Consider the following 22,682-nt stretch of genomic DNA (forward strand, 5'->3'; position numbering starts at 1 on the left):
CCGCAGCTCTTTCAAAGTCACCAATGGCCTCACAGTAGCATCTCTAAACAGTTTTTTCTTGTTCAGTTTGAGGAACAGCCTGATCTAGGCAATGTCTTTGTAATGTGAGGCGCCTTCCACTTCTTAATGATCAGCTTCACCATGGTCAAAAAGAATATTTGTGTCTCTGATTTTTTATAACCTTCCATTGGTCTGTACGTTTCTACAACTTTTACTACTCTACAACAAGCTATTTGGTCCTCATGGTTGTATCTTTGATTGAAATTCATTACCTGACTGAAGAACCTTGCGTATTTATTCTGAAATCATGAGAGCCACTATTATTACAGAGAGTGAGGCCACTCAGCTAACTGTGTGGCTCGTTAAGGCAACTTGCGTACCTAAATTAAGTTAGACTGGCCAAAGGAAAGGGTTTGAATACTTTTGCAATCATGACTTTTTCCATTTTCTTTCATTTTAATTATTTCCTTTTGTTTTTGCTTTGAATGTGGGAAATAGGTTGTGAATATGAATTGTTACTTCGAAGTGTCATGATCATACACATTAAAGCAACAAAAAGTGAACACTGCAAGGGCCTGAATACTTTTGCAAGTCACTATATAAGGCACATTATCTTCTGTGCTGAATTTATATTTTCACCTTCCCTCATGAATCCCTTCAGACAGCTACGTCCTAATAGCAATTCTTCATATACTATTATAGATGTGTTGTACTGTAACTAGGGATGAACCAAAATTTCATAATAATCTGAACTGAACCAGTTAAGACCCATTTACACTGCTGAGCCTTTCGCTGGAACCTCAGTAGAGTGGAGCCGTGTCCTCTATCTGAGGTCTGAGTCAAGAACGGAGTCTACTTCTTCCTCTCCCCTTTGAATTGTCCCTCAGTGTTGCTCTTCCAACCAGAAATAGATTCTTATTGTCATTTAACAAAGGTAATGCTAAGAGTATTTGACATGAAGCGCTGCGCCTATGAAAAAATACAGTAGATGTTAATGTCTTTGACCTACGATTTGTAATGTGAAAACCTTCTTATATATTGGGCAGAACTTAAGATATGGAGTAAGAAAAAGACCGTTTGACCCTTTATTAATGGCTACTACAGAGCTTAAACAGATGCTCCACTTTGGTTAATGGTTTCCATACACAGATTATTCTCAGTCTTGTGGCACCAATTTGTGACGTAACGTGCTCGGGCTGGCACAGCGCATGCGTCTTGCTTCCTCCCCGGGCAGCGAGCTGGAGAGGCGGGATTACAGAAAGAGGGATTCGGGCTTTCTGGCGAGCACAGTGAAAAAAAAGAGTTTGTTTTGTTGTAAGAGGGGTAAGTATGTCTGAAATTTAATTCTCCTAAGTCCCTCCCACTGAAATTTCTGAATTAGCTTTTAAAGACATAGTCTTCATATTTTATGTGTGAGTAGCCTGGTTTGACTACACCACATATTTTGAATTGTGGCAGCCTAGCAGTTAATGTAATGTATGAAACCCGGTGCACAGGAGAGTTTGCTGGTTTTGTAGTTTTTCAGGGGTTTCCCTTTTTAACTTGACTAAAGCTCGAAATCAAAGACATGTGCGGCAGTTCTTTCTAGCAACAGATATCATAAGAGGTGAGGTACAGGTGTAAAAGATCTCATTCAAATAGCAAATGAGCGACCAAGAAGACAAATACTGAGTCACACTTAAAGTTTTCATTTATTCTAGCCGAAAATATTGTCTGGGTAGGTATGTGCAAATTAAAGATGTATCACTGTAATTGAGAGCCCATCATCGGGCTGGCTAATCCGTTATTCGTCCTCGGTCCCAAGGCGCATGCGCGCTCCCTTCCACGTCGACGCCTCCTTCTTTTGAGCCGCACACTTACTAGGGATCTTATGATATGCAGTCCGGAGAAACTGCCTCAAGAGCAAAAAAAAAAAAAAACCCCGAAGATCGGAGAAGTTTCTGGTTACCCGATTTCGCCCACCTCAACCCAGAGCGTCACCAGTTCTGAGTTATGTCTGCGCCGCCGCTTCTGCCTCTGGTGCTGAAGCCCGGAGAGCGCCGGGCCGCTCTGAGCATGCGCGCTGTCACTGGCGTCGAGAAACCGGGAGAAGTGGGAGATCTTATTCGGAGCGGATCAAGCTGGAGAGGATCACCAGTCCCTCTCCCTCCGCCGAACCGTTCCCAGGTGCGCTGCGAAGACAGAAGAGACCGGTCTGTGGAGGAGGAGGAGGGGGGTGACCGCTGTGCGAGTGTTTGACGCCGCTGAGGTTTGTAGCTGCTCGGTTCATTTTGCCTGCAGCACACACACACCTGCTCGCCGAGCCTGGCGTATTCATGTGGCGCTTGCCAGGACCAAATAAGGGGCAGTTCCATCACGATGCACCGCTAAAGGTACCCAATGAGCTAACCGATCCCGTTTAAATGGCCAGGGGATTAGGTATATACTGTTAACAATAACACAATACTCGTGTTGCAAAGATGCAGGTTGCTGTTAGACGGTGAAATTGCTGTTCTGCGAGCACTGCAAAGGAGTCCTCACGATCGTCCTAGAAAAGATGAGACTCGAGATGTCATTGTTTGTGAGAGGCAGTGCTTTACTCGGCGTGGCTGCAGAGAATGCGCAATGTTTATACTAGAATGTTCTCTCAAAGGGAGGCCTCCGTCTGTTGTGGTGCAGTTAGTTTGCTGTAGTGTCAATATTCCCCTATAGCAATCCCGCTGGAGTCCAGTGGTGCTTCGATCTGAGCTTTGTTGACGTCGGTGCATAAGGATACGAATCGGTCTTTTTGTGCTGACTAATTGTATAGCAGAGTTTCCGGCCCTTCGCTCTTATATGGCCTAACTCCGGTCCTTTGACAGGACGAATGTGTGCAGGACATATTTTGAAATGTATGTATCCTCTTCCTTTTAGGTGGTGATGTACAGTATGTGGGGAGGGAGTATTTGAACAAAGAGACTGTCTTTACACTGTACATACCGACTTTATTACCATGTACCATGTATAACCATTCTTGTACTGTAATGACTGTACATGGTTAGAAAGGGATGAATCATGCGGTTACTTTGGAGTCTGTAAAGCGTCTTGTTAATAATAGAACAAAATAATCAATAATCAATTTTTTAAGCAAAGGTTCAGACTTGTATCGACAGAGAACTGACAAAGGAATCGACAAAGGACCATTTTTTTGTAAGCCCTGAAACCATAATGTGATTAATTGAAGAATCCGCATAGAATTAGATTTTGAATATTATGTTGTTTTTAGTCACGACCCTCCAGTTGGATAATTGATCAGTGGGGCTAGGTTGAACAGGATGTGGATTTCCTAGACAGATCACTTTAATCTTTATCATGCTTATTAAGAGTGCAAGGCTGCATGATTTACAATACTGTGATGAGACGTATTTTAATGAGATTGTTTCACTGACCTTTCCTTGCCAAGATAGGGGCACACTAAGGTTGTCGCTCTTTGCACAATAATAATAATAATAATTGCTTACACTGATATAGTGCTTTTTCTGGACACTCCACTCAAAGCGCTTTACAGGTAATGGGGACTCCCCTCCACCACCACCAATGTGCAGCCCCACCTGGATGATCCACCTGAATGACAATGTCACATATACAGTACAGATGGAACTTGATTTATTTAATTTGCTTAATGATGATGATTTTGCCTTTTGTTTTGTAAATATTCAGTAATCTCCAATAATTTAAGTTTTGTTAAAAATGTTTCCATTTGTACTGATTTATAATGTAAATATAGCTAAAATCATTTTTAAATCACCCAAACACACCCCAGTGTTTTACTATTTCTGTGTGTTGCTTATTTGCCTTTTACTGTACATTGTGAAACACCGACAGTATTTATTACTTTTCATAAATGTAGTTAGTTCCTAGTTACATACCATGCTTTATTTATTGCTCCTGGTACTTCTTCTTGAGAAGTTTTGACTGCCACTGATTCACTGCTCTGACTGCGGTGTCACAGCGCTGAATCTACTGACCTTTTCTGAGTGGTTTTACAGGCAACAGATCACATACAGTAATTTCCCTTTATCTATGATCAGTGGTATTTGTCGTCCTTCATTTTCCATTGGTGTACAGAATTGTCTTTAGCATGTTGTTTGTCTCATGGAAGGAACATCACATTGATGGCATAAACTAAAACGTTCAACTTTCACTAATAAATATATTAACCTATGCAGTCCCCAGACCTCTTTATTGGAGTGTTTTGATCAATTATTATCTTTAAAAATATTCTAGTTCCATGAGTCATCCTCTTGTTTATTAAGGGTTGTCTATCAAGTTTAATGGTATGAAAAGTGTTCAAATGTTTTTTGTGAATTGCTGAATTGGTTAAACTGTCAAGATTCACAAGATGTGTTTTTTTTTCAATCACAATGTTTGTTTCAGTGTATTTGATGTTTTAATCCTGATCCTGATGTCTCAGAACAGCATTCATTTTTTATGCTGGAGTGTTGTGTGTGGTGTTGGTGACTGTTTCTGATTCCTTTGTGTGTGTGTTCAGACAGTGAGGATGAAGCTCCGGTGGGGATGGACATGTCTGCTGCTGCTATCCCTGGCCACTGCTGCCTGGACACATGAGGAGGATCAGGACAGCACAGGAGATGCTCAGGTGGAAGACTCTGACGATGCAGATTCAGAGACTGAGGATCCCACTGCTGACACCAATGTCTCATTCCAGGTCTGCCAGTACCATACTTGCCCATATTCAAATGGGGATCTTTTCTAAAAAAAAATAGTGATAATAATAATAATAATAGTAAAAATAATTTGCCTCTTATTACATTGCTATATATAAAACAAGCTGTATGCTTACTACTTAAACCTTGATTATTATGTCATACACCATGTTTGCCTTTGTGACAAGAACTAGGAAGTACAGTAATGAAACTCTTAAGGTACATAGACAAAAAAATGGTAACACTGTATAAATCATTATATTAACAGCCCTTCAGACAGGTATAGTCAATCTCTGGACCATCATAACAACATCAATAGAAATGTAATGCAAAGACTAAATAAAATGTTGTTAACATTTAAAAATAATTTCTAAGGCAACTAACCGTCACAGCCCCATTTCAGATTGATACTTCAGTGTCATGCCAAATTCAGTTCAAGCACAAAATAAGTCCCTATTATGAACATATATAGAAAATTATCTGAATTCATTGTCTGCCTTCATAATTTTTAGACACAAGCTTTTACTCTTGCTATTCAAAGCATTAAATCCAGTGTAACTCGATTCATATACTAAAAAGTTTAAAACTGCCAAGCTTCTATAAAACATAATTATCATATTTTCCTTTGGAAACTATAAAACATTTGTGTTTTTAAATCCATTTAAATCTTGATTTGTATCCGCTAACCTTGTTAATGCAAATAACTTAAAATAATTTTGCCACGATAATCATAATTTCATAATAAATTTAATTTCTGTGAAATCATAGTTTAATAGAAATTTCCTAATATGTTTTTTGTGGAATGTGTTTTTAACAGCAGTTTTTCATTTGTTGTTTTTCCTTGAATACAACCTTTTGTGATATTTGCAGGTAACATACAAGACTCCTGTCCCTACAAAAGAGGCATATTTCACAGAAACATTTGATGAAGGCTTGTTAGCTGGGTATGTTTTGTTGCACACAAGAAATTCGAATTATGTCAATTATAAATGTACATTGTTGTGAGCAGTATTTATTTACTGTCTTCTTCACTCTCTAGGTGGGTGCAGTCCAAAACCACAAAAGACGGTGCAGATGATGACATTTCAAAATATGATGGTCAGCAGTGGTTTGACACTTTTTTCTTTTATGGAGAGTTTTGAGCTAAATATTAATCTATGCCATTGTTAGTTTCTTTGGTATTTGAATTCCTACAATAATGTTTAAAATTATTCTCCCCAAATGAAAGTTTTAAGTTATTAAAACCATTCATTTGAAACAGATAAAAAGTTATTTTTGCTTTTATTTGAGAAATACAGTATATATGCAAGATATAGGTTTTGCAGTGCTTTGATACGATCGTTGTTAATCTTTTTATAGCTGTGTCTTTACAGGTGATGGTATCAGATTGTACCTCTCATTTGTTCTAAATAATACTATAACTTAAAATAATAAAACTGGTAAAGAGACGATTCCTGTTCGCTAATGTGAGTTGAGTCTTCAAATTATTCTGGCTTTTCTCTACTGTAGGCTGATTAACCAAACAGATGTTGGAACAGAGATGGTCCAGATACCTTGTGCTTCATAGACATTTTTAATGTGAGGTGAAAAGTAGTATCTGGTATCTCCTTTATCGGACTTGTCGCTGTGACCTCTTCCTTCCTCTCCTTTCAGGAAAGTGGGAAGTGGAGCCACTGAAGGAGAATGCCGTGCCTGGAGACAAGGGTCTCGTCCTGAAATCCAGAGCCAAGCACCATGCCATTGGAGCCATGCTGAAGAAGCCATTCGTCTTTGATCAGAAACCCCTAGTGGTTCAGTAAGTTTCTCCTTTTTTCTCCTCATAGGAGAGGAAACAGAAATTTGTTTGCATCGCAGAAAATAATTTAGAGAATGACGGCAACTACTGTGAGTAAAACGTTGCTGTTTCCTAATGAATGTACGTCAGCTTTGAGAGCAGCAACAATTAAAAGCCATTGTAAGTGTCTTTAAAAGAGAAAAAACAGAAGGACAATTTTGCTTTCTTGAGACACTTGTCTTCTTTCCATCTCAGCCAAACAAATCCGCTATAAAAAATAAGAGATTGTTATAGTCTTCAAACATAGTACAGCTGTAACACCACTGCAAAAAAAATGTTCACATGTTTTCAGCCACTCATGAACACTCTTATTCTTAGTGGCTTTGTTTGTGGAATTCATTTTATTCCACATTTCCAAAAATGAGTTTTTACAACACTTTCTCAAAACATTTGAGGCTTCAATTTTTAAGCTACAGATTTTAATATAAAAAATCTGATATTGTATTTCAAATTATATAGTATATTTGCAGTACGTTCCTGTCACAATATTAACAGCTGTTGCAGTCCTCCATGCTTTTTCATTAACAGTGTATATCGGTTAACATTTGTTGGGTGAACTCTTTTATAGAGTTGCACAAGAAAAACAGTGTTTGAAGCTTATTTTTTGTTTCAGGTATGAGGTGAATTTCCAAGATGGAATTGACTGTGGTGGGGCTTACATGAAACTTCTGTCTGCAAGTGATGATTTAGATTTGGTGCGTAAAGAAAAGCTGTTGCAATTAATACCGTAATATTTAGGTTGTATTTTTTAAACATCTCTCTGTATCAGTCGCTAGTTTCCTGTTTTAAAAAAATTAAATTAAAATCACTTTTTTATGTTTTTCAGGAAACGTTTAATGACCAAACTTTGTATACGATCATGTTTGGCCCTGACAAGTGTGGTGAAGACTACAAATTGCACTTTATCTTCAAACACAAGAATCCCAGGAATGGAGACTATGAAGAGAAGCATGCAAAACGGCCTGATGTGGATCTGAAGAAATTCTACACTGATAAAAAACCCCATCTGTATACATTGGGTACTACAGAATCTACCAATCTCTGCAGCTGATTGGCATATGCTTTTATGCAGTTCAATATGTTGTTGTACCTGTCATGTTTTTTCTGAGAATGGTTAAATATTGGATGTAATTCTGACATTGTTCCATTTATGAAAAAGAAAATGGGTTTGGTTGTGTCTTCATCAGTGTTGAGCCCGGAGAACACCTTTGAAATCTTCATTGACCAAACAAGTGTGAGTAAGGGGAACCTCCTGACAGACATGGCCCCTCCTATAAACCCCCCTAAAGAGATTGATGACCCCAATGATGTCAAACCCGAGGAATGGGATGAGAGACCCAAGATCCCTGACCCAGACGCTGTCAAGCCTGATGACTGGTGAGTGAGTACAGCTGTCTGGCCTTATTTCCCTCACATTCCATTGACATCAGAGCCAATGCCAGTTGTATACAACAAAAGTATTTACAGTAGTATGCAAACAACTGCAGATCACGTTTGTGCAAGCAACGCTGCACTGTGGACTGGTGCACCACTACTCCCGTGCTAGCTAAAGCTTCCTGCAGGTCCTTTGCAGTGATATGGGGGTTTTGCTTTGCATTCCTGATCAGTCTACAAGCAGTTCTATCGAAGATTTTTCTTGGTCTTCCAGATCTTGCCTTGACTTCAACAGTTTCCCTTAACTTCCGTTTCTTAATGACATTTTGGACAGTGGAAATTGCAAGCAGGAAGCTTTTAGATATCTTTTTATAGCCTTCCCCTGCTTTGTAAGAGTCAATTATCTTTATTATCTGATCCTCAGTCAGCTGGTTAGAGGAGCACAACACCCTGAGAGGTTCGAAGAGTCAGAGAATTTATGAAGCTCTGGAATTGTCATCACCTGACTTAGATTAAGGCCTAACAAGTCAATTAAGTTCTGAGACCTTACAAAAAAAATAACACTAGTGGGTCAACTGGACTTTTGCACATGCAACATTTACTGTTTTATTTTTTCAATCTGTTAAATTCAGCAAATAAATAGTAACTGTGCAATAAAATTTGCAGAAACATGCCAAGTTTAAGTGTGTTCGCTGCAGAGGTTGTTAACTTCTTTTCACGTAGAAAATCAAATAAACATGTAATTTGGCCAGGGGTGCCCAAACTTGTCCATGCAACTATAGATTATTTAGTTAAGAAACATTGTCTTTATGTGTGTTAAAATGGGTTCCGTGTAGTGTACTTTATGGCTTTTGACCAGGACACTTCATCACTTGAGATTACTACGCATTTTACAGTGCACTAGCTTTAAGAAAAAATGCCAATTAAAATATGTCTCCTGTTTCATTAATAAGAGTATAACTGATGTTGTGTATTCTAGGGCAAAATATAGAATTAACAAGTGGTGGTTATTACTCTCTCTCTCACTAGTTTATTTCCAGTAAAATAGTATCACTAAACAAATCTCCTTTACAAAAAAAGATGGATCTTTTGTCATCATTCCTGATTTTTGTCTGGTCAGGGAAAGTGACATTTAACTATGTAAATTACCTAATTCAAATCAATAAAAGTGATTTGATTTTTGGAAATATGGTAGAGAAAGGATACTTTTTTATGTAAATACACTGCTTCCTGAAGTAAAGCAGTAACTTCTTTCAGTTAACAAGAATGAGCAATATATTTGCAATCTTTAGAAATACGCTATAGCTGAGCTGTACTATGCGATGGTTTTATCAGAGTGAAAATAAATATATTCATAGTGTTTTACATTATTGTGTATTACATAACAAACGAGTCGGATTCTCAGATCTTACCTGTTATTCTTCTGAGGCCATTGAGAAGCACGTTACGTTCCAGTTGAGTCTTTATACAGAAGTGTCAGATCAGTGTTTTATTTTTTGCAGGGATGAAGATGCTCCAGCTAAGATAGAAGATCCTGAAGCAACAAAACCAGAAGGCTGGCTTGATGATGAGCCAGAGTACATTTCAGACCCCACTGCTGAGAAGCCCGAGGACTGGTAAACTATCGCTGCACTTATCCATATTTTGTGTATTTTTTTTGTTGGTTTTGTCTGTGTCAGAATTGTACTGTACCGTAGCTCTCGCATGGTACAAAAAAGGGTCACAAAAGTGACTCTCTTCATTACCCATACCCTTCCAGGCCATCTGGGTAATTGGATATCTGACAGAAAAGGACACACCTGATCTATCTTTAACAGCCACTGTGCGGTAGCACGTATCCGTTGGATTCCCTGACATTTCTGTGGTGTTAAAGAAGGACGAAGGCAGGTGCTCTGTGTTTGATGGCGATGTGCTTGTCCCAGGGATGAGGAGATGGACGGGGAGTGGGAGGCTCCTCAGATTCCCAACCCGGCGTGTGAAGCAAGCCCAGGCTGTGGGGTGTGGAAGCCTCCCATGATCAATAACCCAAACTACAAAGGAAAGTGGAAGGCTTCCCTCATCGAAAACCCCAGTTACCAGGTTTGTTCTGTCTGGCCTGCAGTGTGGAGGAGTGGTTAGAGCTCTGGACCCCAATGTCCCTGGTGGGACACAGCCGCTGTAGTTTTGAGCACGGTACCTCAGCCAGCTGGATAAATGGGTACCACAGTTGTGTATGTAAGAAATTAGTGATTGTAGTCTCCGTAAGACGCTTTGAATAACAGGGTCGTCCAGATATTAAAATAAATCAAAGGGTCTTGTTCAGTAGGGTTAGATTTTTTTTGAGTTTCTTCTGCTCTCTGAAGAATAAGGCAGATTGCTGGATTGATACAAAACAATAAAAATGAACGTGGATGCACATTATTTTATAGAATATTCCTAATTTAGTTGTGTTGTCACTCATTAAGAAAATCCCTATGAAAAAAACACCATGTTAAAATTATTTGTGTTTGGAAAAACATTACTGTGTAAGGTGCTTTAGCCCCAAATACTCTACATTCATTCATCTTGTAATGAGCATTTTTGAAGCATTTGAAGGAGCAGATCCTGTGAATCTCCAAATATGTTTTTCCATAAAAACGAAGATTAGAAATCATAAATGCATAGGTAGAGAGAGGAGCTGTGGTAGAGTGCGGTATAATTTTGAGGTCTTCATATCTTTTGCAAACAGAAGAATGAAGAAATGTTATTATCTTAAATTAATGTCCAAATAGAAGCATAGTGTTCATCCCAGTAAAAATTAAAACTCTGTTATTTATATAGTTCTACAGTAGCTACAGAAAGACTCATTAAACAAGCTTTATTAAGAGAGATCTCTGCAGTCAGCTACAATACAGTAGATGTTGCATGGAAATACTTTCTCTCCTCCTAATTCACATAGAAGCTGCTCTTTTTGCTTGCCAGAATTACATTTAAAAATGCTGTCCCTCAGATATCTTGTGTCTGAGTTTAAAACCTAGGTCTTCTTACCCCTCAGTCAATGAGTGGAAGGTAAATGTGAGATGTGATTGGTGCTGTATAAATGGCTGACCCTGTGCTCTGACCCCAAGCTTCTCTCTCCCCATCTGTGTGCCTGTGTGTCTCATGGAGAGTTAGCTTGGGTATGCGAAAAAACAAATTCCCAATGCAAGAAATTGTATATGGCTAATAAAGTGATCTTATCTTATCTCTTATCTCTTATATTCTGAACGGGGCATGTTTTTGTGCTCCATTGAGAATTATTGCATGTGGCATTGAAGTGATCTATGACTGTATGTTGTTCAGGTCTTGCATCCTTTCCCCTGTTGTTTCCCATAACCTTTAATTCAGTACTTCTTATTCTGACTGTCGGAATGTCAATTGTATTTCCTAGGGGATTTGGAGTCCCAGAAAAATCCCCAATCCAGATTATTTTGAAGACCTCCATCCTTTCAGAATGACCCCTTTCAGTGCGGTTGGCTTAGAGCTGTGGTCCATGACCTCGGAAATCTACTTCGACAACTTCATCATCTGTTCGGACAAAGAAGTGGCAGATCGCTGGGCCTCTGACGGCTGGGGAGTGAAAAAGTTGATGGCCAGTGCCAATGAGGTAAAGCACTTTCTTTCCCGTAGTCTGTCATACTTTCCTCTGTTTTGGCTGTGTGTCTTTAATTGCTGGGTCCCGTTTGTGCACTTCTCTGTCCTTGTATTGGACTGTTCCATAAAACTAATTCCCCCCAAAAGGGATAATAAAGCTAGACTGAATTAAATAAAGAGAAGTCTTTTCGGACTTACAGATAGTAAGATTCAGTCATGAGGATGTTATTTGGTTCCTTTTTAGGGAAATGTAACTTATTGGAATCCATTAAGCTCTGTTGATGAATCTTATAACCTTGCCACTGCTGTTTGTTTTGTCAGCCAGGTGTGTTCAGCCAGTTGATGGCTGCTGCAGAGGAGCGTCCTTGGCTCTGGGTAGTGTACATCCTGACGGTGGCCCTGCCAGTGGGACTAGTGGTGCTCTTCTCCTGGCCCAGGGTAAGCCATCAGCCAACAAATACATTTAAAGCTTACTAGGATGAGAACACAGTCAGGGTCTCTTGTTGTTACTATACTCTGAAAACATGACCAAACTGTCATTCATATTTAACGTAATCTTAGTGTGTGAGGCACAGTACCACAATCAGCAGAATTTAGACAAGGACAGTACGTTTGAACCTATGGTTCCACAAACTGAGCAATTTTGTAAACATTTTCTAAGCAAGGCCATGGCTGCAGCAGCTGTAAATGCTGAGGTCACAGTTCCAGGTATTAAGAATTGACTGATGTTTGTAATTAATGCTTTTGTTTCTGTTTTCAGTGCACTCTTCAGTGCTGTAGAAAGGGGTTAATCAGATAGTGGGTTTGATTTCTAAATTAAATCAATTAGGGAGGTGTGTTAGATGAGGATGATTACGTCCGTCTAAAGACATAATTTTCCTATCTCTAAATATGCCGTAGGAAGATTAATTAAAAAAATACTTTTTGTACATGTAGAACAGGGGAACGCGAAATGTGTGGAAAATGTGCTTTAGGGTCTAGCATCAGTTAATCCAGATGAATGTCCACTGGAGTGCCAACATATCTCTTTTGTCATTTTTAGGTTATATTCAAAAGGAATACCCATTACATTACAATAATTAGTATTTAATAGTTTTAGACATTAGAATCTGCAGCAATAAACCTATATCTTGCATGCACTGGCCAGTTCAGTTTATCTATAAGAGTAGGCTTGGTGAGCAGGCATTTGACAGTGCTGTCATCTGCGTGGTGTTTGGTTTGTATATTTAAGAAGTCTGATGAAGCCGCCAGCTACAAGAAGACCGATGATATTCAGCATGATGTGCTGGAGGATGAAGAAGAGGAAAAGGAGGAGGAGCAGGAGAGAGAGGAGGAAGCTGACACAGAGACAAGGGCAGACACTGGTAAAGCGGGTCAGTTCAATATTCATAGCAGAGAAACTCATCTTACTTTTACTTTCATCTGCAGTCTACCCTGACCGTGAAGAGCCACAGTCCTATAGGTTTTATGGGTCACCATTAAAGCTCCAATCTGTAAAATCCTCAAACAATATTGTTTGGACCATTTAAGCAGGTGATTTATTCAACTGAGTAGTTTAAAAGATCACAGCCTAATATTGTCAAGTGGATTTATTTTATGTAGCAAACATTTTTTTTATTTTTAAAAATGTGACTTAGAAGAAAAAGGTATACCATTCAGTTTAGCAAGTGAGAAAAGTGTTTCTGTAACACAAAGTTTAATGTAATAAGTGTCTAAAAATTAATAGAGGAATAAGAAGGAAATATTTCAGGAATTCAAAGCTGCATTGCAATCTATCAAATTAAGAATTCATATAAAAAAAACAGCTCTCCAAAGATGAGACTGTAGACAGTTCAACACCAACATTATAAGAAAATCATACAACAATTTGTAATGTTGTATATGATGGTTCTTTCAGTATCACAACTCTGGAACTCCAGGTGTTTTTGATTAATTTTGTGCTGCCTGCTAAAAGCACATCACTTTTTTTCTTGCTTGTATCCACTTCAGTTGGATTTTAGATAACATACCATTCTTTCCTTTGTTCATTATTGCTCAGCATAAATGAAGACTTCTTTTGCCTTGAATATTTTTTTCAAATAAGCTATATTTTAAGGCCTTGTGGGTGACATTATACTATATTTTTCTTTTTCAACCAACCCAGCATTGAATCAGCAGTTTGAAAACAATTTGTTTAGTACACCATTATGAAAACCGCAACACTGCAGGAAGAATGAAGGCTGTAAAACTTTACTCTGAAAGCTACTGTTGACCTGCTCCAGAAAGACCTGCGGGACAAAGCTTATGAATTGGATGAGTGACACGTTCATCTTGCACTCGCAGTACTCACAGGTTTGCTGTTGTGAGGCACAGGATACTCGTTGCACCCTAGTCTTAGCCTCTTGTGTGGCTAAGGGAATCCCAAAAGCAAATGACCCCGGAGGTCAAACTGTCAGTTTTTAAGATTGGAAGTGGCATGTGACCATGTGACTCCATGTGCACTGGAACACTTTCACATGGGATGGGATTTTAAAACTCAGCAAAGACCCAATGCTGAATGTACAAATTTTAAATTTAAGGGCAGTTTTAAACTCTCATCTTTGGGCAGGTTGGAGGAGTCTACCTAAACTCCCATCTGAGACCATGGGTTCCTTAGCTGTGTGCTGAGATACAATTATCACAATTGACTATCCCAAACTGTGTGGGTATATAATAAGATATAATGGGAGATTAAAAAACAGTGTTGACCTGTCTTGGAGTACGCAGCCGTAAAGGAAATCATATGGCCTGGTTTTCAAATAAGTTGACATTTGACCTGTGTTTGATTATCCAGTGATTGTTGTTGAAAACGCGTAAATGTAGTACTCTTAGAAAAAATTGTATAAGCACATAAACCTTAGCAGAGTATCTGTGTTTTGCTTAATCTGTTATTATTGTTAAAAACCACTTACTATGTGATTCCCTTATATTTAGTGTCTTGTTTATAAGAATCTGCCTGTGAGGGGTTAAAGGTTCACTTCAAGTTAAAGAAATTTCTAGTAAACGTCTGAGCAGAATAGTGTTTGTCTTGCTTTTGTTTTTGAGATATAAGGGATTATTTATGGGGAAGTATAGTCGATCAGCCCCCTAAAACTATGTAGGAGAACAAAACCTGGTAATTCATGTGTTCAGATTACGTGAATTCACACTACACTCAGTTAACAGCATAATGGATATTTGTGAGCAAAAAGAACTAGTCTGTTTTTTTTTTCTTTGTTGCAGTACAGTCTGTGAATTTATTTTAAAAGTAGTTAGCTCAGCTATTTACTAGCCTTGAGACAGCAGTGTGATGAATGCTTTGCAGATGTTCTTGCAGTTAGATCAACACAAGAATTAGTGCTGTCAGATCCCAAGTAGATGAAATATAAATTTTGCCTGTTTAATTCTAAGTACAGTTTGTAAATTCTGTATGATTGAAGAAAGAGTATGATTAATTTACCTACTTTCTCCTAGAGTGGCAACTGTACTTGAGTCACGTACTGTATATCTCTGTCTACACTAAAGCAGACAGTTCAGGACAAAAAAATTGGGACAATCATCTCACATTAATGGCATTTCTCCTGAATTTCATCTGACTTTCTGGCCCCAGTTAGATGTTCTTCTGCTTGAAATAATGCATACAGCCGTTGAGAAACTTTTTGAAGGGATGTTAATACTGCAGTTAAATCTCTTTTACTGAAAATAAGACAAAGATTTACTATCTGTGAGCTATCATCCTGCATCCTGTTCTGATGCCAAGCTTTATGTTAAGGTGCTACTGGCTAGAGGATTGTATGATCAAATGAGTAGACTGTGATCAGTGATTAGGGAGGTTTTCTTAAAATGCATCTTCCACCTCCTCTACATTATACATGCAGCTACAGACGTTGCCATATATTTCAGATGAATACCTATGGTTGACCTTCCCAACTTTCCATCTCTAGGAGCAATCCAGTGTTTATCACTGGTTTCCCTTGCACAAAAACCTAGATAAATGTCAACAATGAACTTGCAACATGATACTTTGTTCATGTGTTCATATTTCGTCTTATGTGACTTTTCAAAGATTTCACAGAACACCTGTTCATACAGTATATGAAGGCACACCATTTGAAAAAAGCTGGTCTAATCACACCTGTTATTTGCCTTGTTTTTTTAACCAGAAGTCTTCTATTTCAATCTGTATCTCTGTCAGTAGTATTCACCACTGCCCATCACTTTATGGTGAAATTTACAGTGCCTTGCGAAAGTATTCGGCCCCCTTGAACTTTTCAACCTTTTGCCACATTTCAGGCTTCAAACATAAAGATATAAATTTTTTATTTTATGTGAAGAATCACCAACAAGTGGGACACAATTGTGAAGTGGAACGAAATCTATTGGATTTTTGAAACTTTTTTAACTAATAAAAAAATGAAAAGTGGGGCGTGCAAAATTATTCGGCCCCCTTGTGTTAATACTTTGTAGAGCCACCTTTTGCTGCGATTACAGCTGCAAGTCGCTTGGGGTATGTCTCTATCAGTTTTGCACATCGAGAGACTGAAATTCTTGCCCATTCTTCCTTGCAAAACAGCTCGAGCTCAGTGAGGTTGGATGGAGAGCGTTTGTGAACAGCAGTTTTCAGCTCTTTCCACAGATTCTCGATTGGATTCAGGTCTGGACTTTGACTTGGCCATTCAAACACCTGGATACGTTTATTTGTGAACCATTCCTTTGTAGATTTTGCTGTATGTTTGGGATCATTGTCTTGTTGGAAGATAAATCTCCGTCCCAGTTTTAGGTCTTTTGCAGACTCCAACAGGTTTTCATCCAGAATGGTCCTGTATTTGGCTGCATCCATCTTCCCCTCAATTTTAACCATCTTCCCTGTCCCTGCTGAAGAAAAGCAGGCCCAAACCATGATGCTGCCACCACCATGTTTGACAGTGGGGATGGTGTGTTGAGGGTGATGAGCTGTGTTGCTTTTACGCCAAACATATCGTTTTGCATTGTGGCCAAAAAGTTCGATTTTGGTTTCATCTGACCAGAGCACCTTCTTCCACATGTTTGGGGTGTCTCCCAGGTGGCTTGTGGCAAACTTTAGACGAGACTTTTTATGGATATCTTTGAGAAATGGCTTTCTTCTTGCCACTCTTCCATAAAGGCCAGATTTGTGCAGTGTAAGACTGATTGTTGTCCTATGAACAGACTCTCCCACCTCAGCTGTAGTTCTCTGCAGTTCATCCAGAGTGATCATGGGCCTCTTGGCTGCATCTCTGATCAGTCTTCTCCTTGTCTGAGCTGAAAGTTTAGAGGGACGGCCAGGTCTTGGTAGATTTGCAGTGGTCTGATACTCCTTCCATTTCAAGATGATCGCTTGCACAGTGCTCCTTGGGATGTTTGAAGCTTGGGAAATCTTTTTGTATCCAAATCCGGCTTTAAACTTCTCCACAACAGTATTACGGACCTGCCTGGTGTGTTCCTTGGTCTTCATGATGCTCTCTGCGCTTTCAACAGAACCTTGAGACTATCACAGAGCAGGTGCATTTATACAGAGACTTGATTACACACAGGTGGATTCTATTTATCACCATCAGTCATTTAGGACAACATTGGATCATTCAGAGATCCTCGCTGAACTTCTGGAGTGAGTTTGCTGCACTGAAAGTAAAGGGGCCGAATAATTTTGCACGCCCCACTTTTCATTTTTTTATTAGTTAAAAAAGTTTAAAAAATCCAATAGATTTCGTTCCACTTCACAATTGTGTCCCACTTGTTGGTGATTCTTCACATAAAATAAAAAAATTATATCTTTATGTTTGAAGCCTGAAATGTGGCAAAAGGTTGAAAAGTTCAAGGGGGCCGAATACTTTCGCAAGGCACTGTATATTGGTTCATGTACTCCTTTCACCAGGATATAATTTATATTTTTATATAAACGGGTAAATACGGGTAAATGCAGACTTAAACAGGTGGACATGTTTTCCCAATTCTCTTCAATCTTTACTCAATCTTTAGAAATTCAAGTAAATTTTAAGTTCTATAGAAAGGGAAGTGACAGTGTGTTAAATTCTCCGTGCTATTACATAATGATTTTTTTAATTTCAGTGTTGTTTTATCTTTACATGATACTACTATATCTGGACACCCACTTTTTGATATTTTTGAAAATTTATTGTAATGTTCCCCTTAGATGCTGTAGTTTACATTTTGGACAAATTATTAAGTACTTAAATATAACTCTGTACAAAGATTCATGAAATATCTTAAGACATGGCACGCTCATTTTCCATAATCATAAACTCCTTATAGGTAAATCCCCTCTTTTGCATTCTGATTCAGAATCTGTAATCTCAATACGAGCTTCCTGGCTCTTCTTTATTTTTTTACTTACAGCTCTAATCTGCAGTGCATGTCTATGTACCTTTGCAAGTGAGGTTATCTACATACATAATGTTCAGCATAATCTTTTGGAATTTATGGGCGAATTAGGATTGGTGTCCCATATTTATTTTTTCTTGAAAATACTTTTTGTTCTGTTTCTGACAAACCAGTTCACAAATTGCACACTATGACTTTAATAGTAGTTTTTACTTCTTTGATCTGCTTAGGTGCCTTAGTTAACTAACCCTCAATAATCGTTTTTCACTTAAAAATGTGCATACGTATCAAGTCTGTATTAGATATTTCTAAATCTGGTGATATAAATTAAGCATGTATCTATATATTGTAGTTATATGCTGCTTTCTGTTTAATGCTGTATAACTACGATTGTCCCAGAAGAGGAGGAGGAGGAGGAGGAGGAGGAAAAGAGGAGTGATCATGAGAGTGGAGCTGCTGGAGACAGTCAGGATGAAGAGGAAGAAGACAGCAACAAATCTAACGAGACTGCATCAGATGATGAGGTAAGCCATCTGGATATTGCGTTACTGGTTTATCAACTGAATCCACTGGTGAGGTTGTAAGTAGGAATGGCTACAAAGAGCATTGTGGTACTAGAAAACTCTTCATTGATTTACCTTTTGTGTACATTTTCCATCTTGAATATCATCTATCTACTTAACTATATGGACATAAATATTTCAAAAGGTTTTTGAATACATAACATTCTTTTTTAATTATCAAAGATATTTGACAGTGGTATTTATTTGGACATGGAGGGCTGTTGGACAGAAGTCTGCTTTCTTTGTTTTTCAGATGAAGGATGCCGATGAGAGCATAGGAGATGGACCAAAGCAAACAGCACGCAAGAGACGAGTACGAAAGGATTGAACTAAACCTTAAAGCAATTAAGGATTGTTCCTTTTCTTCTCTCCCCGCAGTGCATGCACAACAGCATGCAGGCTCCCCAGCTGCTGGCTGATACGATCCATTAGATCTTCTCCTGAACCACTTGTGTTCCCTATTAATTCTTCCCACCTCTGTCCTAACTTTGAGTCTTCACTTAAAGATGTTGCTTTTTTAAGGTATTGTTGCAATGTTCATATTGAAAAAATATTAAGATGAAAAAAGAAAATGTTTTAACAACAAATACCCATTAAGGTGTATTTTGCAGCAACATAATATTCAACAATATGTACAATTAAAATAGAGCAGTTTTATACAGTGTACATAGTAAAAAACAAAAGAGATTAGAGCTATAAAAGCAGTTGAGCTGATTAAATTGTACGTCTAGATTGAAAAGTTTGCTAAATGAGTTGCAAAGAAAATAATAGCAGTTAACTAGTTAACTAGTGTCTAGTTCTGTACTGAAAATAAATTGCACTGGAAGTATCTTAATATATTATTTTTATGTAACTTATTTTTGTTTTTGCAAGACAAATGATTCCATTTTACTGCATTTATGAAGTTTTAAGCAGTTATCACTTTGATTTTTGTGACCCAAAGTTGGAAGCTTTGCAAAAGCACACTGTTCTTAAAATCTCTCTTAATTCTAGAGTTAGAAAAATATATTCAGAAAGTTTCTGAACCTTCAAATGGTGGACTGACTACATTTTCTGAGTTTTAATGTTCTTGCCATACTATAGCAGATCCCTGTTGAAAGATGTTTGCAAAATTTACATTGCTCTTGAAAATAAATATTTAATACAAGTTATGGTCTAATTGCTTTTTGTGTTTGAAATAGTTCCTCAAACCAGAATTCTTCAAATCCAGGTCTTGAGGGACAGAGGATCCTCTGGTTTTTGTGAGATCCTAATTAACTGAAATAATTGAAATATTTACTTAAATGAGTATTATTAGAAAATAAGATAGTATGTACTTGTTACTTGAAATGGTTTCATAGGGTTACAGATACATATCTATAAAAACTGCATTGTGAACCTTGAAGATCAGATTTGGAACTTAATAAACTAAATTTGAAGAACTTTCTTGACTAACGTTTTTGTACTCAGAGTATCAAACTCTCATAACATGTAAGAGTTATTGGATACATTTTTTTGATAACTTATTATATATCATATACATGGATTATCATGCTTCATCTTATTAGCAGTTTTACATTCCACAAATTAGCATTAATGACAAACCTGAATAAAAATGACCACAACAGAATCCTGATTTGTGAGCTTAAGTTTTTTAAAAAGTTGAATTCCTTATTGGTGTAAATATTTAGCCTTTACACTGATAAGCAATTTATTGATGACAATGGGCAAAATCATATAGTATATTCATCTGACTACAGCTCTTTACAATGCATTACTGTTACATCTCTAAGGGACCAGATTATTTAAATTTGCAGAGTACAAAAAATCTCTTTGAAAAATAAAGAGCATAATTCATTGTACAGTATATGCTTCAAAGATGTACTGTACTAAGAGACCTTAGGCTTTATTTTATATTTCTAAATGTTTAAGTGGTGAGTTCTGAAAGTTTAGTTGGATCTAAAACCACAGCATAAGTACTCTGCTAAATATTCTGTAAATGAGATTAGTTACTTGTTTCAACATCGAGTCAGTGCTCACTTAACCATTTTAACCAAAAACATTTTATATTTTACAATTTGGGAAAGTCAAACATTTAAACTAATAATTTGTAGACATGTTCTGGAATCCATCTATCCATAATTTTAAAATCTATTCTAATGACACCTACACACTATAATATGGTTATTTTAACTATATAATAATAATAATAATAATAATAATAATAATATAGTTCTTCTGTTATCAATGAGTGTACTCCAAGAAAACCCAAAATCTTCAACTTGGATCAAAGGTCAACACTCAGGGATTGTGGCTGTTGAGCCAGATCACTGATATCTGTGTTTCTGTCCATTCATTGAAGATCCTTCAAATAAGGTAAGTAAATCAAGTAAGGTGAAGGTAATAAAACATACTCAAGTAAGGACAATTACCAATTGCAATAAAATAATGTTGCCCGTTTATGTTAAATGCCATACTATCACCAAGGCTGCAATTCAAGTTAGATAACACAAATGAATTGACTGAATATTAAGAGCCTTAAAAATGTATTTGCTGTGCATAATCAGAATAATATCCTTACACCACATTAAACAATTGCTGCTCCTTATTTTTCCCTCCTGGCAGCTGCCCCGTGTAAAAGATTTAGAACTTAGTACAAGAGAAGATAAAGACCTCAGGCACAAGGTTTATGAGGAAGCCATTGACACCAAGCCTGCTCAAGCAATTCATTTCAAATCTCTTCAAGTGCTTTTAAGCTTTCTTTGTACTCAGCTAGAATTCCTCATTCCCTCCTTATTTATTTCATAAAAAAGAAAAAGAATTTGTGAAAAATGGGCTCCCATTTTAGTGCATGAAATGATAAAGTAGATCTAAAAAGCACTAACCATGCTTTCTTGAAACATTTCTGCCTCTGTCCGGTCAAAAATCTAATCCAGTCTTTGCCTCGGTCTCTGTCCAGTCAAAAGGAGGTGGTCACACAGCAACGATGTGCAAAGTGCTTGTGCTGCCACAAATCAAAACTTTCCACTCTTTTTTTTATGAATTGTTCTTAGGGCTTGTCAAAAATCTTAGGTTTACTTTCCATTTGCAAACATATTATATAAATTGAAGAATTACAGCTTATCATAAAATAAAGCAGGAAAGCCTGAAGTCACTTTAGCTGGTCCAGAGTTCTTTAACTTGTATTATGAATGTATTAAATTTGCAGGGACATGGAATATCTCTTAATTGGAATGAGAATATTTTGATGGCACATTTTACAAAAACACACAGAAAATGAATTCTATGTTCCTGAATATAAGCAAACAGCAGAAATGGCATTTTTTAAAGAACATTCAGGATATTCTGTTAATTTTTGTAATACTGTATCACTGAGATTCTGTTCAATGAAAATGTGAATGTACAGGGTGCATATAAAAATAATAGCCTTGTTCAGCCATTGGTGTTGTGATGGCCTGCCGAGCTATAAAACCGTGATGCATAATCAAACCAAAGGGAATGGTGTTAAGTGTTGGGCATCATATGCTGTGGGATTATCATTGGTGAACACTGAAGTTATACCCAGGTGAATGAAGCTGTAACACAGGCATCTACTGTTGTGTATAAGAAAGTGTTCTCTGTACCAACCTACTGTATATCGCTCCCAATATCAAGGTTTCACAATATGGCTATTCGAAAGTGGCCAACTGACTGCATAAGGAGATCTTATGTTTCAGGATTTTTTTTTACCATACATTGAAAATAGAAAAACCTAATTGAACTGCGTTTTAAAATATTTTAAGGAACTGAAGTCCCCGTCAAGGTGTTTAAACACAGTGAAATGTTTAAGATTAAAAAATGAACCGCTTCCTCTAAACATGACAAAAGCTAACCTACTGATTGAAGGGTACTATGGTGCCATTGCTGTATCTCGTCATTTAAAAGTCAAATGTCTGAGAGCCATCAAATGTTGTCCAGAAAGACTAGACACTGAAACTTCAATTGTTTTTCTTTCCAATCCCTAATGTACAAATCTGCATATCTGAACAAACAAAAACACCTACATTCAATATGATATTTTTTTAATAAACAGCTGTACATCAATTTAGGGATGTTTTCATGTAAATTATTTTTCAGGCTATAGAATTAATCATCTGCTAGACATAAACACTAAAAGAATTACTCTGGAAGTAATGTTTTGAGAAAATTTGTTCTTATGACAAAAGATTAACCTTGTCGGTGTCTGAAGTTTAGAGATTATGAATTTTGGAAACCAGATACTTCTTCAGATTTCTTACTTTCAAACATTTAACTAAAAAA

At 37.4% G+C, this 22,682-nt stretch overlaps 1 protein-coding gene across 9 annotated transcripts; it reads left to right on the top strand.

Annotated features, from left to right (window-relative positions):
* The first annotated feature begins 1,210 nt into the window (after positions 1 to 1,210).
* clgn (calmegin) lies at positions 1,211 to 19,551 on the top strand. 9 transcript variants are annotated; one of them, XM_088629757.1, is made up of 15 exons: positions 1,211 to 1,323; positions 4,511 to 4,687; positions 5,556 to 5,629; positions 5,725 to 5,783; positions 6,339 to 6,480; positions 7,133 to 7,214; positions 7,346 to 7,538; positions 7,707 to 7,896; positions 9,396 to 9,509; positions 9,816 to 9,972; positions 11,282 to 11,497; positions 11,806 to 11,922; positions 12,716 to 12,857; positions 18,241 to 18,365; positions 18,658 to 19,551. In XM_088629757.1, exons 2-15 carry the CDS (start codon positions 4,520 to 4,522, stop codon positions 18,730 to 18,732), a joined length of 1,854 nt encoding a protein of 617 aa, XP_088485883.1. In that variant the 5' UTR covers positions 1,211 to 1,323; positions 4,511 to 4,519; the 3' UTR covers positions 18,733 to 19,551. The 9 variants fall into 9 exon arrangements, with proteins under 9 accessions (XP_088485883.1, XP_088485927.1, XP_088485909.1 ...); XM_088629801.1 differs by having other exon boundaries at positions 4,511 to 4,618; XM_088629793.1 differs by lacking the exon at positions 1,211 to 1,323 and adding an exon at positions 1,850 to 2,248 and having other exon boundaries at positions 4,511 to 4,618.
* The last annotated feature ends 3,131 nt before the right edge of the window (positions 19,552 to 22,682 follow it).

Source organism: Lepisosteus platostomus, chromosome 1 (genome assembly GCF_059453375.1).
Source record: "Lepisosteus platostomus isolate fLepPlt1 chromosome 1, fLepPlt1.hap1, whole genome shotgun sequence".
NCBI classification, from domain to species: Eukaryota; Metazoa; Chordata; class Actinopteri; order Semionotiformes; family Lepisosteidae; genus Lepisosteus; species Lepisosteus platostomus.

Excerpts from the sequence above, each read along its gene's own strand:
- clgn (XM_088629731.1), top strand. The coding sequence starts at position 2,316 with ATGTGGCGCTTGCCAGGACCAAATAAGGGGCAGTTCCATCACGATGCA. Across the intron at positions 12,858-18,240 it reads GGCAGACACTGGTAAAGCGG|AAGAGGAGGAGGAGGAGGAG; the intron begins GTCAGTTCAATA and ends CGATTGTCCCAG. Across the intron at positions 18,366-18,657 it reads AGACTGCATCAGATGATGAG|ATGAAGGATGCCGATGAGAG; the intron begins GTAAGCCATCTG and ends TTTGTTTTTCAG.